Below are 14,377 nucleotides of genomic sequence, written 5' to 3' on the forward strand. Positions count from 1 at the left end.
TCTGACCTCACTGCTAATCTGCAAGTGTGATTATTTTAAGTAATTTGTGTTATGCATGTGTTTAATTTTTTTCAGTCATTCAGCAGCTATTGATATGTTTATATATATATATATATATATATAAATCTTGTTTTGGCTTTTTTGCCTTTATTGGATAGGACAGCTGAAGAGAGACAGGGAATATGAGGAGAGAGAGTGGGAAAGACATGCACCAAAGATGTGCCAAGATGGGGAGTCAATCCCACACATAGTGCGTTAAGGACTGTGGCCTCACTATATGGGTGCCTACTCCAGCTACTGGCACCCATTCTTTGCTATTTTTTAATTGCATGTTTCTTTTCAACAAAGAGAAAGTAAAAAAAAATTCCTGAAAGAGAGATTATCAGGTGAATAAAACATAAATAATTTTAAAGGCAAAATTGATACTGATTAACACTGTAAACTTATTTTTAGCTAACTGAAAACCTCATCTGTCCCAAATCCTGCTCTTGAAATAGATAGGACCCCAGATTTAACATTTTGATATTATTTATAGAGAATATTAAGTGATATTAGTACCTGTTCCAATTCTACGAGGACAAGAATACTACTTTTAGGCACCTTAATTGTGTAATTTTTTGTTTTTAATTACCAACAATTGCAGGATAATTCCAGCACTCTATCTAATTTGCTAAAATATGTTTTACAATTACAATTAAGAAAGTGCCGTCTCTCTCGTCGCACTGCAGATTTGGTCAAAATAAGAATATAAAGAGATGCATTTCAAAAACTTTAGTACTGTTTGGTATTATCAATTATTCAAATATTGGAGGTTGTATAGTGTTTTTAAGAACACCTGCTATCAAAAAGGATCCAAAACTTTGAGAACCATACCTGCTCAGTGAAGTCATGTGGGATATTTGTGTTTCTGAGGATCATCATTGTAAATGCAATGTTGATGTCTGCTGTAGAATCACTCCAAATCCTTTGCAGGGTTAAAGGTCAATGTGATGGTCAGTGTGATATTACAATCCAAGCATGGATAAACAAACGGACCTGTTGCTTAAGTCTCATGAAGAGTTAATTTGTTATAGCTAGCTTTCAGGAAAAATTGATTATCTGACTTAATCTCCCAAAACCAAAACCCAAAACCATAAATGGAGGAAAGCTATGAGGGTGCATCCTCAGTCATGACAGCCAGTGTTTGTTCTGGATGACATAACGATCACTAATGCCAGTGTGCATCATTAAAAATCTTTAGACACATTTGTGGATTTCTCTAGAGCAGCACTTCCCAAAGTGTGGGTCGGGGCCAACTGGTGGGCCGAATAAGGACCGCATTTTGGCCCTGGGATGTCATTTAAAACAACTAAAAATCCCCTAAATTAAGATAAATAAATAAATCACATTTTAAATTATCATAAAATGCTTCATCACATGTTATTCTTTTAAGTTTCAGAAGTAAAAAAACACAGCCAGACGTCATCTCTTCATTTATTTTGTTGGTGTCATGGTTTAACTGGTGTTGGATTCACTAATGACTCTGTTAAAAAATCTGTTATACCACTCGCTTTCAGATTTTAAGAGGTTTTTGAAGACATCAATGCTATTTTTTTGAAGAGTTTGCTGAGCAACAAAGAAAGTTTCCAGAGAGAAATATAATAAAAGAAAATTTAAGTGATTTTGTAGATGGCTGATTAAAACCAAATAAATGCCAGTGGCTCATTAATTTGTGGACCTACAAACACCTTCTGAGTAATTGTAATGTCTCTGACAGCAAAGCATTCACATTGAAAAGTGTTTACAAAACAAAAACATAATAAATAAAAGTCGATATTTGAGTTTCGTGTTGTGGTTGTACGAGGGTTTTTGGGAGGCCCTAGCAGATTTTCTGCTCTTAAACTGGGCCACAGCACACTGAAGTCTGGCAAAGGCTGCTCTAGAGCAGTTGCTCTCAACTTGTATAGCTTCAGGACCCACCAGAGTGTCTTCAGTTACAAACCAGAACCCAAATATAAGAAAATTTTAACAACTCATATTAATTTATATTAAATAGTTTAGATCTTGTATGGATTGAAATATTTGACTGCACAAAGAGAAGGGACAAATCAAACACATTTTACTCAATTTTTCTGTGATAACATACATTTTTTGGCAATTTTCCAGAGATCATGAGGAATTACCTGGCTATCATGGGAACGTCTCTTTTGCTGTCCCAAGAAAAACAGATAAATGATCTGAAATACTGAGAAAACATTGAAATTTACCCATTAACACAGTAGATATTAACAGTATGAATGTATATCTGCTAAGCCTTTCATTGATTCATAGACCTTTGCCTCCTTTTATTTTTTTTTTTGAGGCAAACACTCTCGATCCATTGAACACAGCTCTGCTACCCATCTTTAGGTCCTGACCCACCAGTTGAGAACCACTGCTTTAGCGATTTTCATACAGCCGTGGCAATTGACTATTTTACATTAAAATACATGGTGAAATTTTAGTGAAATTATGTATAAAATATATTTCTGTCTTTTTCCTTTGATATTTAACTCTCTTTCACAGATGCTCTCCTAAAAATAATTCTAGGAAGTTTCAGGACAGCCGGCCATATGAAAGCTCCCTGATATACCTGTCCACATACACACTTCACAGAGACTTACTCTGTCTGACAGGAGAGGAGGGGGCTTCAGGAGGCAGGACAAGACAAAGAGGGGTCAAAGTGCCAGCAGGGTTTGACTCAATAATAATAGGCATGGTTTAGTTGAAGTGACTGCAAGCTTGTAAACAAATGGCAGCCAGTGAAGAGATTTGTGTTGTGTTGATCCAGCTATAGCAGTAGTTTTATCAGAGCTGGACATTTTTTCTTTATTAAAGAACAGCAAAGAAATGAACTGAAAGCTCTTTTTGGTGGAAAAGATGTTGTTGCTCTTCTCCTGATTGGCTTCAGCAAGAGTTTAATGCACCATCTGGCTCCACTGATGGTGAAACACTGTATATTGATACAATTATAGCTGCCCGTCAAGCTCATATTAAGTTGTTTACTCCTTTGCGGCAGTGCACGCCTACTACATTGTTGCTCTGATTGGCCTGTAATGAAGGTGACAGAACTTTCTTCCAGTCACCCTCCAAGGTTTTGCCCTTCCCAAACACTGTTGGCCAGATGGATGTGAAATATACAGTATGTCCCATGTCAGGACAGGTGAAACAGACTATCTGGTGTGTCAGGCTAGGGTAAAGTTTTGCGAGAAAATCAGCCGTTCGAGTTCACACTTTCAGCTCAACCCCAAAATATTTTGAATTTTCTGGAGTTTTGTGAACACACTATGGTGACATCTTTTCATTTTAAGTACTCCTTTCTTCTACTCACATATCAAATATGTCACTCTTCAACCAGCTATCTGAGACTCTGTTTATCCCAAGCACACTGTTATGTTTACTGTTTGACACAGACTGACATGGGTTGAGTTGTTGCCATGACATGTTTTTTTGTCATGTTATGAAATCCCCCCTCTCACCTTTTGACCCCTCTTCTGTCTCTCCAGGTTTCAGGCAGCACGGCAGGCTCCCCAGCCAGCTCCTCCGCCCCGTCCACCTCATCGCGCCAGTACACACGACAACGCATCACCCGCGTCAACCTCAGGGACTTAATTTTCTACATGGAGCAGGAGAGAGAGACCGCCCACTCCCTCCTCCTTTACCGTGCCCTGCTCAAGTAGCCTCTGCTCCACTCGGCACCCACCTCAGCCTCCTCTTCCTCCTTCTTCCCCTTTGCCACGTGCCTTCAGATCAGGTCTAATTTTTCAGCTCTGTGTCTCCATACGTACTGTAGTCACGTTTGATGTAGCTTTTCGTAAGAAGAGAGAAAGAGGTAGAAAAACGTACAAAAATAAAACTGTTGTTCCGTGTCTTCTTTGTTTAGATTCACAACGTGTAGTTAGATTGTTCGGTTCAAAGGCCATATCAGATTCTTTGTGTTGAACTTATTAAAGGAACAGAGTAGGTTTTGTTTCACGGGACTTTATGCAGAACTTCCTCCATGCACGTTGGGTGTCTATTTATTTGACGTCAATGGCAGTAGCTTCAATGATCCACCTCAAAGAAAGGATTATTTTAGAGAGGGTAGGTATTTTACATGCCTCGATACAGCCTAGGATATTCTCCACGACCTATTTGTTGAACCTAGTTCAATGAATGTAGTTTAGCTAAACTTAAAAACAAGAGATTTTACTGATTTCTACACGAAGACATCATTTTAAAGATTCCAAATAACAGCGTCATGCTCCTTATGTGTAAATAGTTCTTTTTGAATTATTTTACAGCATGTATATTTTTTATCACATGTAAGCTTTGTAAGAAAAGGAATAACCCATGTGTCAATACTATAAAACCTGATGTTTTGTAAAATCATGTGCTTTGAATGAGTCAAAATTAGACGGTTTATTCTGTAGAGTATTTGTTATGAGACAGAGACCTCCACGACCCTTCTGCAAAGGTCTTTAAACACGAACCATGATGACTAAAGTTTCTGATAGGTCACCCTTGTTGAGTGAGTCAGTATTTTTATTTTTACCCACAGATAATGTGAACATTGTTTTTATGACTAGATGTTTGTAAGTTGTGTACGATCATGTGTACGATCATGCTCACTTCCTCTTGAAATTACCTGGATTTGTAGAGATTTGTACGTGGTTTGGTGATGAGGAGAATGAAACTTTTAAACTACACAGACATTCCTTCATCTTTCACTCTCACCATTCAATCTGCGCTTTAATAACTTTTTTGAAATTTACATTTCAACTGTATTCAGTTTTGGCCTCCTAGAGCCCATTTCAGCCCCAACTTACTGTAAAATCCGGAATATAAGTCACCCTGGTATATAAGCTGCAGTCTGTTCTGGTGGCGTCTCCCAAAGGAAAAATGGTAAAACTGTCTTCCTGTGTGATGATTTCCATTTTCTTCAGCAGAGTTCACACCATTCAGCTTCTGTGCAGCTGGGTCTCTCTCAGTATCATATTTTTGCCATATGGAGTCTGCACTTCTACTAGCTATAATACGGTAGTTGGGCTCTCAGCCTGCAGTGATTCTTGAGAGATAGACTAACGGCTCACTGGCCCCCTTCACTTGATACTTGATGTCTTTAACCCCTTGAGACCTGAGATTTAGCTTAGAATGCATTTTTGGTTTCTTCCTCTTGTTTGGGATCATTAGGACCTGGTAAGTTTTAAGGCTCAGCCTTGTCTTTGACAGTAATGAGTTCTAACCAAAAGTGACGTCCACAAATCTCCTGAAGGAAATGCAAAATGTTACTGTTGTTTGTTGGTCAGTGGGTCAGTTGTAGGGGGTTTTCAGTCAGTAAGAAAGGGTCTCACTCATTGTGTTTCTGATGATGGACCACAAGGACTTGTTAGGGCCAAACATGGACAAAAAAATACACTAGAAGTTCCACATTTCATGGAAAATGTCCATTCTTTATCAACAAAGAATTCCTGAAATTTTAAAGAAATTACTTGAAATTTCAGTGAAAATTCTTGGATCTTTTTAAAGTATCCATTACAGGTCTCACATAATTTTCCCAAGTGTTACATTGAAACTTTATCATTATGCCTAAACATTTCAGTAGAAAATTCAATGTGAACTCCTGGAAATGTCCATATCAAATTCCCCTAAATTACATGAGAATGATGGAAAATTCCCCCAAGCATCAAACAAATTACCTGAAATTTCCATGACAGGTTTTGAGATTTTAAAGGGAAACCTCTACACAAATACCCCAAAATGTACAAATATATTCCCATAATTAATATAAAAATGCCTGATAATTTCCAAACTTTTCCCCAAAACTCCCAAACAAATTTCCCAAATTACCATGAAACGTCAAAAAAAAAAAAAAAAAAAAAAAAAAAAAAATCCCAAAAGTTCCAAAGAAATTAAACAAATTCCCTAATATATTCTATTCCAGTTCCTGCATCTTTTTAATTCACCTAAATTTACAAATAGATGTCCCAAAATTCCTTAAAATTGATGGAAAATTTCCACAAACAAAGTAACTACAATTCAACAGTTTTTGAGATATCAAAGGACACCCTCTACACACACACAAATTCCCCAAATTTCCAAACTTATTCTATTAAACATCCAAACAAATTTCCCCAAATCCAAGGAAAATGCATAAAAGAAGTAAGCAAGGTTCCTTCAAAAGTTTCAAATGAAGTCTTCAAGATATAAAAACATTCCCAAAATGTTCATGAAAATACTTGAAAAATTCTGAACGTTTTCCCTAAAATGTCCAATTTCAGTGCCTGTAAATTTCATGACCAACTCCCCCACCATTTTAAGCCAATTATGTAAACTTGAACAGACATTATCTCTTAAATTCTAATAGCAGAAATTATTTCCATGTTGTAGGAAACCAGGATGTATGTAATGTCCTCATATGTGAATGAAGGGTCTCAGGAGGTTAAGTGGGGAGTGTTCTATGTCAAGCATGCACTCTGCAATTACTTACGGTATTCCCCCCATTTTCTTTAAATGCAAAAATATGAGCTAATGCAGGAGAAAAGCGGGTAAAAAGTGGTGCTAATCCCTGCTGGTTTGGTCTGTCGTCATGTATTCCAGCACACTCTGAGCAGTAAAGCCTCATGCAATACTCAATGAATGGGGTGAAATATCAGCTGTGTTGAGCCCATGGAGTGTGCGATGGTGGCAGCTGGATACTCTTAAGGTGACAGGGCATATGTCTCAGCACTTAATACTGGTGTATTGGTCAAAATGGTGTATAGGACGTAGCCAGCTTTTTAGATAAAATACAGATATTAAAAGCGTGTCTTATAAACCGGATTTTATGGTACTATAAAAAAAAAGAAGAAAATGAATGCCCAGCACTTGTAATTGTTTTTATTTTGATCCTAAATTAAGAAGTGTTAAATTATAAAAGAAGTATTTGACTCCTGCCTAGATTGATTTAAGACTTTCCTGTGCGTCTCAGTCAGTGTATAACTTATTCAAGAGAGGATTGGGACAAAACGCCTGCTTTTACATGTTGTATTGTCGCCTTTATCTTTCTTTCTTTCTTTTTTTACAAATTCTTTTTGTATTATGTATTGTTGTGTGTTCAGTTTTTTATATTTGACAAAATATCTTGGCCTCTATGCAGCTTTTCTTGTCTTATTGAAATTTATTTAAATTTGAAACAACTGTTGTGCATTTTACATTTTGACAGCACTTTTTTTAATAACTCTATTATCGACAACTGAGAGCTGTCACTGTATTATAGCAGAGAAAAAAAATCACTCTTTGAATTCCTAAAACAGTATTTGCCAATTTCTCTCAAGAGACTTATTTTTAACAATTAATATATTTTATTTCCCTTTTCCTTTTTTTGATTGGCTTTTATGCTTGGCACATTTTCATGAATTTTATCTCCAAAAGGAACATGTTTGAAGAACAAGCACAACAATATCAATTGTGGTGATTCCAAACACTTTTATTAGTATTTTTATGGTTTCTGGTGGTTTCACAGGAGGACATTTCTACTACTACTACAGCTTTTTAGCCAAAATAATAGGACAATATTACTGATATAACTAGATGGGGAAATCACATTTCAGTGTAAGGATGATTTGTAAATATTGTTTACAAAACTATGTGTTTATTAGAACCACGTTATTTTTGGTAAACTCTTGTACATATCCTGAAAATTTCCTGTTTGTGTGAAAAAACAATACTTATGTATTTGTACCTATTTTGTAAAGGAATAAATGAGCTGTTTACTAAACTGAGCAGGTGCTAACTTTGTCTATTTCTTTTTTTGTTTTACTTTAACAGCGCTCTCTTTAAAATGTCTGGAGGTACTGTGAAAGTCTTAAAAGAAAAATGACTTAATAAGTAAGCAATAAGTTTCCCACCGTTCGCTCCTTTCTCCTTTAAAGGAAAATAAGCTGTTATATTTTTCGCACGACAGTTTTACCAAAGTCAACGACTAATTCAGCTCGCTTCATTTCCATTTCTAACATCGCACATGCTAAGTACAAACTGAGGCAAGGGCTGCTGCTCAACTATGAAAAGTCCCCCTAGGTTTCTGCTGCTAATTAAGCAGAAACATTTTTGAAAAGACCAAACTGTTTAACTCAGTGCAAAATATTGGGGTTTGGGAGCATATTGGTTTTTTCAAGATCTCAGCCTATTCCTTAGTCCCTGTGGAGATGTCGACTGCTGATCTGAATTCAGCCCTGAAGACGACCTTTTCCTCTCTGCAAACATGAACTTTGTGCTGATATATCCTTGAGTGCAGGGAGCTTAGAAGATTTATCATCTTTCATCAGGTCAGTAACAGGACACAGAGATCAAATCGGTGAACACAACAGCCACATTCATACTTCAGTTACTGTATCTGGCATAATCTGTGCTCCATGCCTGTAAAGGTTACTATTCGTACATTTTAAAAATGTGCTGTTGCATCATTAATGAGACATTTTAGGATCAATGGAACAACACAGGAGCAATGAGACGCAGAGAAGACATACAGTACATCCTTTTATTATCGCAAATATGCAAGAAAAGTCAAACGGAGACACTGTAAATGAACACATGCCCTTTAATACCACAGTCTAATTGTTTTAAACACTTTAAATAATATACATTTGCACCTTATGATACCCTTTGAAATGTTTCAATCCATATGTACACAATGTAACGCTTTGATTTCTTTTCATTCTTTTTGTGACGAGGACTAAGAGGTCTCTTTAAAAACACGAGGGTCCTGTAAAACCCAGAGTCCTGATAGCTCAATATACAATAACTGTACAGCTGGGCCCGCCTCAGAGGTGGAGTGAATGCCATGTGAAGTGGCTGAAACCCTGACCAATACTTCATCTGGAACGGTAGCATGTAAGCCGTCGAACTGTTTTCAACCTGTCACTTCTTCGCAGACTAAGCAGGGGTGTTCCAGGTTTGGTTATTGCAGACGAGTCCAAACCTGCAGTTTTTGTTCCTTTTTTCTCTATGTGCAGGCCTGATTGGTCACTTATGTTTTTAATCATTTATGCATGACCCTTTAGCTTTGCAAAGCTGCTGAAAGCTTGTTCTGTGATTCCAAAATGCCACATCAGTGAGAAAAAATGCCTTGTTCCCTTCCTCCCTGAAGAAATTAACTCCTGCAGATGTGTGGCTGGAGTACAACACTGGTTATTTTTTACCCCCGTTTCCTCAAGAGCTAACCCAGATGAGTTTCCACACCTCACATGAACTGGATCAAAGATCTAGGGATCAGCCGCAGAGTCTCCTGGCTGTACAGTGTGTTCTCAGTACACTCACATTTGACTCATCAGTTTGTTTGGTTGGTTGCGGTGTAGTCCAGCGAGCCACAGCATAGGAGGGCGTTTTTGAAAAACCAGGGCATGGGGATGACACAGCAGCAGGGGGTGCAGCCCGAGTTTCTACTGGCACCGCTGAGCTGCGAGCCTTCGGGGGAGGAGCGCTGTGAAGAGCCCAACATGCCTCGGCACATGAAAGGCCTGGTTGACCATTCCCTTTGAGGCGACTGGATGCAAAGGCGCAGGCCACTGGCAGGTCAGAACAAAGATGGGCTTGATTGTGAGAGAGAACCCCCCGTGGGTAGGAGAGCGCAGGACTGGGAGCTAAACCGAGCTCATCTTCATCCACTCATGGGCCTTGTTTAATCAGCAGCCATCCGGAGAGAGCACATATCAAGACAATATGGTCCGAGACAACTACCAGCCATCTTTAATGAACAGATAAAAAAACAACCCCTGTTAAAGTCAAACAACTGCCTGCAGAGATCAGAATGGGCTTTTTCTTTTTTTTATCAGTCTTTTGGAATGGAAGAAACAGCATCTATAAGTTACACACAAATATAAAGCATGAAAAACTTGGCCTTTCTTGTTTTTGTCTTTGATCCAGAAATGTTGAGAATAAGACCAAAAGAATGAGAGCAGGATGGAGTAAATGCCACCCACTCGCCTCTTTGTGAACAACGCTCTGATGCTGGGAGTATAGTTCACACTGGGTTCTACCATACATACATGTGAAGAAGCATTGAAATCATCTCAGCTTAGAAGTGACAATATAGAAACAGAGACTTTTGTGCCTTCAACTTCGTCTGAAGGTACTGTGAGCTTTTCTCAACAAAAACTGTCAAAACTAGAGGCCTGAGGGAACAAACGCTGCTGCCCTTCAAATGTTTATTGTGTCTTCTTTAAACTGTAAAAGAGATTACGCCTTTTGGTTTGTACAATCAACAAAACAAGCACCTAGTCTCATTTTGTGCATTATTTGCTCTTTTGTGTGTTTTAAGTGTCATCCTGTTACAGCTTGGCTCTTCTGGGTTTAAACAGGTGTTTTCTGGAGACGTTTAAGTGCAAAGAAACATTTAGAGTACATCTCTGGCTGATCACGAGACATACTAGTAAACATCAAATCTCCACATTAAGTCTTAACATTCTTACCGCAGTACACTTTGGGAGCTTGTGCAACATTAACCTGAATTTCAGTTGAATCCAATCAGATATCTGAGATATGTTTTTGGAGCTAATATGCAGAAATTTGAAGAGCACTTTTTTTTTAATGTGTGCTGCACATTTGACTAGAGACAATGTCGAAACATCCAGGTTCTCTTCCATCCCCCGTTTGAACAATGGGACTTTTTCCGGCTCGGAGTGCACTGCCAGCCAGATCGCTTTAGCCACATAGCCTGCAGACATCTGAGTTTCTGCAGCTACTGCCAAGAAAACGCTCCCTCACAAGCTCTCAAAGCCTAATGAATACAACGCTCATACATCCTTCATATTGGAGAAAGGAAAAAGAGACATTAAAAATAATCCTATTAATAATTATTGTTTACACCATGTCATGATAAGAACAGCAAAAGGAGCAAGAAGAACATACTTTAGAAACAACAATGAAAATTGTTATAAACAATCAGTTTGGCAAATGATGCTGTTTTCGGTGAGGCCTGTCCTTCCAGTACTGTGAGGGGGAACGGGCTTTCAGGGTTCAGGAGTTGGTGGCCTTTTAGGGGGCTCACAAAATTTGATTATGTTCTTTTCCTGTCATCTTTGACAGAGTCCTGTCTGCCAAAGTTCCATGTCCCAGACTTAGCACCACTCACACAAAGCATGGGGCTCGAACAGAAACAAAACAGATGCTGAAAGAAGTGGTTTTTGGGGGATAAGTGTCTAAGAATTCAAGGACTTTTCATTGTGTCACTCCAAAAGGGCCAGGATATCACTTTTATAATAAAATTAAGAAAATTAAACCAGTCTTGGTGCTAAAATTGTTCAAGTTAGCTGCTGTTGGATCCATTTGGCATTGTTGTTCTTTCATGAGTCCCAGATTCTTTGGGCATTATTTAACATAATCAAAAATCTTGAAACGCTGATGTTTTTTTTCCTTGGTTTGGTTCTACATTCCCCTTAAGAGTTCTGCAGAGCTGGCCAGGTTAACAAGCCTCTGCTAATACTTCGGTATCTGGGGGGTGGTTATGGTTCTGTTAGGACACAGAGGGAGGGGGCAGAGGGTGAGCAGGGGGGAGTGGAAGATGAAGGATTATCAGGGTTTGGTTTGCAGTCCCTCTCCCAGAATGCTCTAGTCCAGGGGTTCCTGTTTTATCCTGATGGGAGTGTTGATGGAGAGACTCCGCCGGTCCTCACGACACAAAACGTACTCGCTGAACTGGGACGAGTCCACTCCACCTCCACAGGACGCCGCCACACTGAATCCTTTCTGGAAGAGACGCTCCAGCACCTACAGACACAATGTAGGAGAGAGGGAAGGAAGACGTTAATGACAGAATGGATGTGACAGTACAACAAATATGAACACATATCAGCTCATGAATGCAGAAACATGTCAGATGCATGTTATTGCTTTGCTCAAACTTATTTGTGTCTCAGTTGTTATTCAGATTGTCAATAATGATGAGCACTTAAAAGAGAAAGTCATATCAAAAGCCCTAACATAGACAAAGTCTATTTTGTATTTGACACTGAATTTATTTATTTGATAAGGACTATGGGGCCTCGAAGTGAGGGTGCTGAGGGTGCAGAAGCATCCTGTAAAATCAGACACCAACATGAAAATATTTCAGTTTCGGTCTCCCTGATTTTTGAGGGAACGCAAAAGTGCAAAACATGCACACAATTTTTGGGTCTCTTCTAACTCTCAATATATAGTTAATGATACTCCTGCAAGGTTCAAGAATTAACATCATCATCATGATGCTGCTGACTAATTCGATTTTTAGTCAGCAGCAAAATCAACAAAATCCAAAATGCCCATCGGTCAGCGTTTAACAAAACTTAATGCTACAGTAACTGTAAGTCCAACAGGCAGTGACCACAACATTTGAAGTATTGTGGCTTGCAGCAGTCAAACACAATGAGGTGTTTTCAAATGAATCTTTTAATCTTTATTATTATAAATTCTGATAAACATGTAAACAGGCAGTGACAGGTCACTGTGTTATGAACCCCTAAATCAAATTTCAGTCAAATAAAACATCTCTAAGTTTATGAAATAAGGCTTCAAAATCATGAAAAATGAGGCACACCCACTCAAATATGATCCTCAGATTTAGGAAATGTTACAATCTGAATGTTGACCTTATGATCAGAATGCATCTGCCTGGCTCTGTGCCAGAGAAGAGACAAAGTCAGTTTTATGGCTCAAATCTCTGTTATGATACTTTAAATGATCCACAGACCACTGTCGCTGATAGATTTTGAAAATTTGCCTCACAATGAACAGAAAAACAGCATTTAACCTACTGTTAACTTCCAATAAAGGCAGTGACATCAGCTAACAACAGACTGTACTGAGATGATCTGCTCTGTGATTTTATATTGTAGTGTTAGAGGGGTGAGGTCATTCCCTACTGTGGGTTCGTGACATCATGAGCCCACATATTGGCCCCGCCCACACTAAACCAAGCCAGGAAAGAGGTGAAAAACTTTCTAACAGTCTAAATCCAGAATGCAGTCACATGTAGTGTGTTTTCACATGTTTACTGCAACCATATTCCAACATTTATAGTGTGTTAAGCATAAAACTTTGGATTTCACTTTACAGGGTCTTTAACTGAGAAATGGGAAATGGACTTGAGCATGTGTAGCGTTTTCCTAGTTGTCCCACTATTAAAAGAGCATTTTATACTGCAGGTTGCACTTACCCATCCACTCTCTTTCACATCAATTTACACAATGGTGGTAAACTGGCCCTCAGTACTGATCTCATTCATACACAACTGATCAGCCAGTCCCATCCATATGCATTCACATGCCAAAGACGTAGCAGGGGGAGCCATTTGGGGTTAAGTGTCTTACCCAAGAGTATATTGACATGAGGGTGTTGGTAGGCATGCACAATGTTATCTACATGTTGTATCAACAGATATGATAATATCTGCCAATATTTTCAACCAATATTTTGGCTTTTGGACTAGGGTTTGTTTCTTTAATCATCCTTAAGCTTTAAAGTGTGTTTTGAAGATTAATAATTTAGCTCTATACATATTTAAATATCGGTTTTGACTAAAATTTATCAGTAACTATTGGTGTATCAGCAAAAATACTATATCTTTCATCCCTAGCTCCAAGAGCAGGGGATCAAACACTTGACCTTTCAGGTGAGAGATGACTGACTTCACCATGATCCACAGTCTCCCTACAGATGGACAACATCATATTGACTAGCTTTTTTTCCTCCAACCTTAGACTTAGAGCATCTAATGGCATTTTTAGTCTCTTTGCATTATCAATATTTGATTAAAAGATAACAAATGTAATCTAACAATACTTACATTATATATACCAATTTAATCTGGTATGAGGACGTTTGTTTTCCTTAAATAACAGAAGGATAAAACACTGATACATTTTTCTGTATTAGGCCTTGCTGCCTGAGCTGCCTTCTCATTTATGTCCTCTACTGACTCCTAAAGCTGTCAGTAGCTCTTAAATTTACACTACGCAACCCCACACACTCAATCTGTAGAGCTTAAATGTTTTGACTACTTCAGCCATGTCTGGGCTAAAGGGTCAACTTAAACTTGAGGGTTAAATTAGTTTGGACAAATTTCAAACTAGAACTAAGGACCATTTGACCATGTGTGTGTACATTAAGCTGAATGCTGATGTTGTTTTCTTGTTGGTCTGTTTTTTTTGTTTTGTGTTAAACTTTTTGTGCAGCTGTCTTGGCTGGGACTCTCTTATAAAAAAAAAAAAAAAAAAGAATCTCAGTAGGAGTACCGCCTGTATAGTAGATGTTAAATGAAAATAAAAATTGATAAATTGTGTTAATATTTTTATTTTCTTTCTTGCCAAGAGCTGTATAAGAGGCTAGATAACTGTCTGTACAAGAAGCTAGCCATTGCGACTTACTA

At 38.2% G+C, this 14,377-nt stretch overlaps 2 protein-coding genes across 4 annotated transcripts in view; one reads left to right on the plus strand and one right to left on the minus strand.

Moving 5' to 3' along the window:
* Window positions 1-7,760, plus strand: part of si:dkey-219c3.2 (transcription initiation factor TFIID subunit 4) — a 152,407-nt gene extending 144,647 nt beyond the window's left edge. For both annotated transcript variants that reach the window (XM_041793668.1, XM_041793686.1), the window contains one exon: window positions 3,525-7,760. In XM_041793668.1, coding sequence (XP_041649602.1) covers window positions 3,525-3,698 — 174 coding nt within the window. In that variant the 3' untranslated portion in view covers window positions 3,699-7,760. The remainder of the gene's footprint in view (window positions 1-3,524) is intronic.
* An 802-nt stretch (window positions 7,761-8,562) lies between these two features.
* LOC121514904 (BTB/POZ domain-containing protein kctd15) overlaps window positions 8,563-14,377 on the minus strand; it is a 48,942-nt gene continuing 43,127 nt past the window's right edge. For both annotated transcript variants that reach the window (XM_041795335.1, XM_041795326.1), the window contains exon 5: window positions 8,563-11,742. In XM_041795335.1, coding sequence (XP_041651269.1) covers window positions 11,584-11,742 — 159 coding nt within the window. In that variant the 3' untranslated portion in view covers window positions 8,563-11,583. The remainder of the gene's footprint in view (window positions 11,743-14,377) is intronic.

This window comes from Cheilinus undulatus, linkage group 1, assembly GCF_018320785.1.
Source record: "Cheilinus undulatus linkage group 1, ASM1832078v1, whole genome shotgun sequence".
NCBI lineage: Eukaryota > Metazoa > Chordata > Actinopteri > Labriformes > Labridae > Cheilinus > Cheilinus undulatus.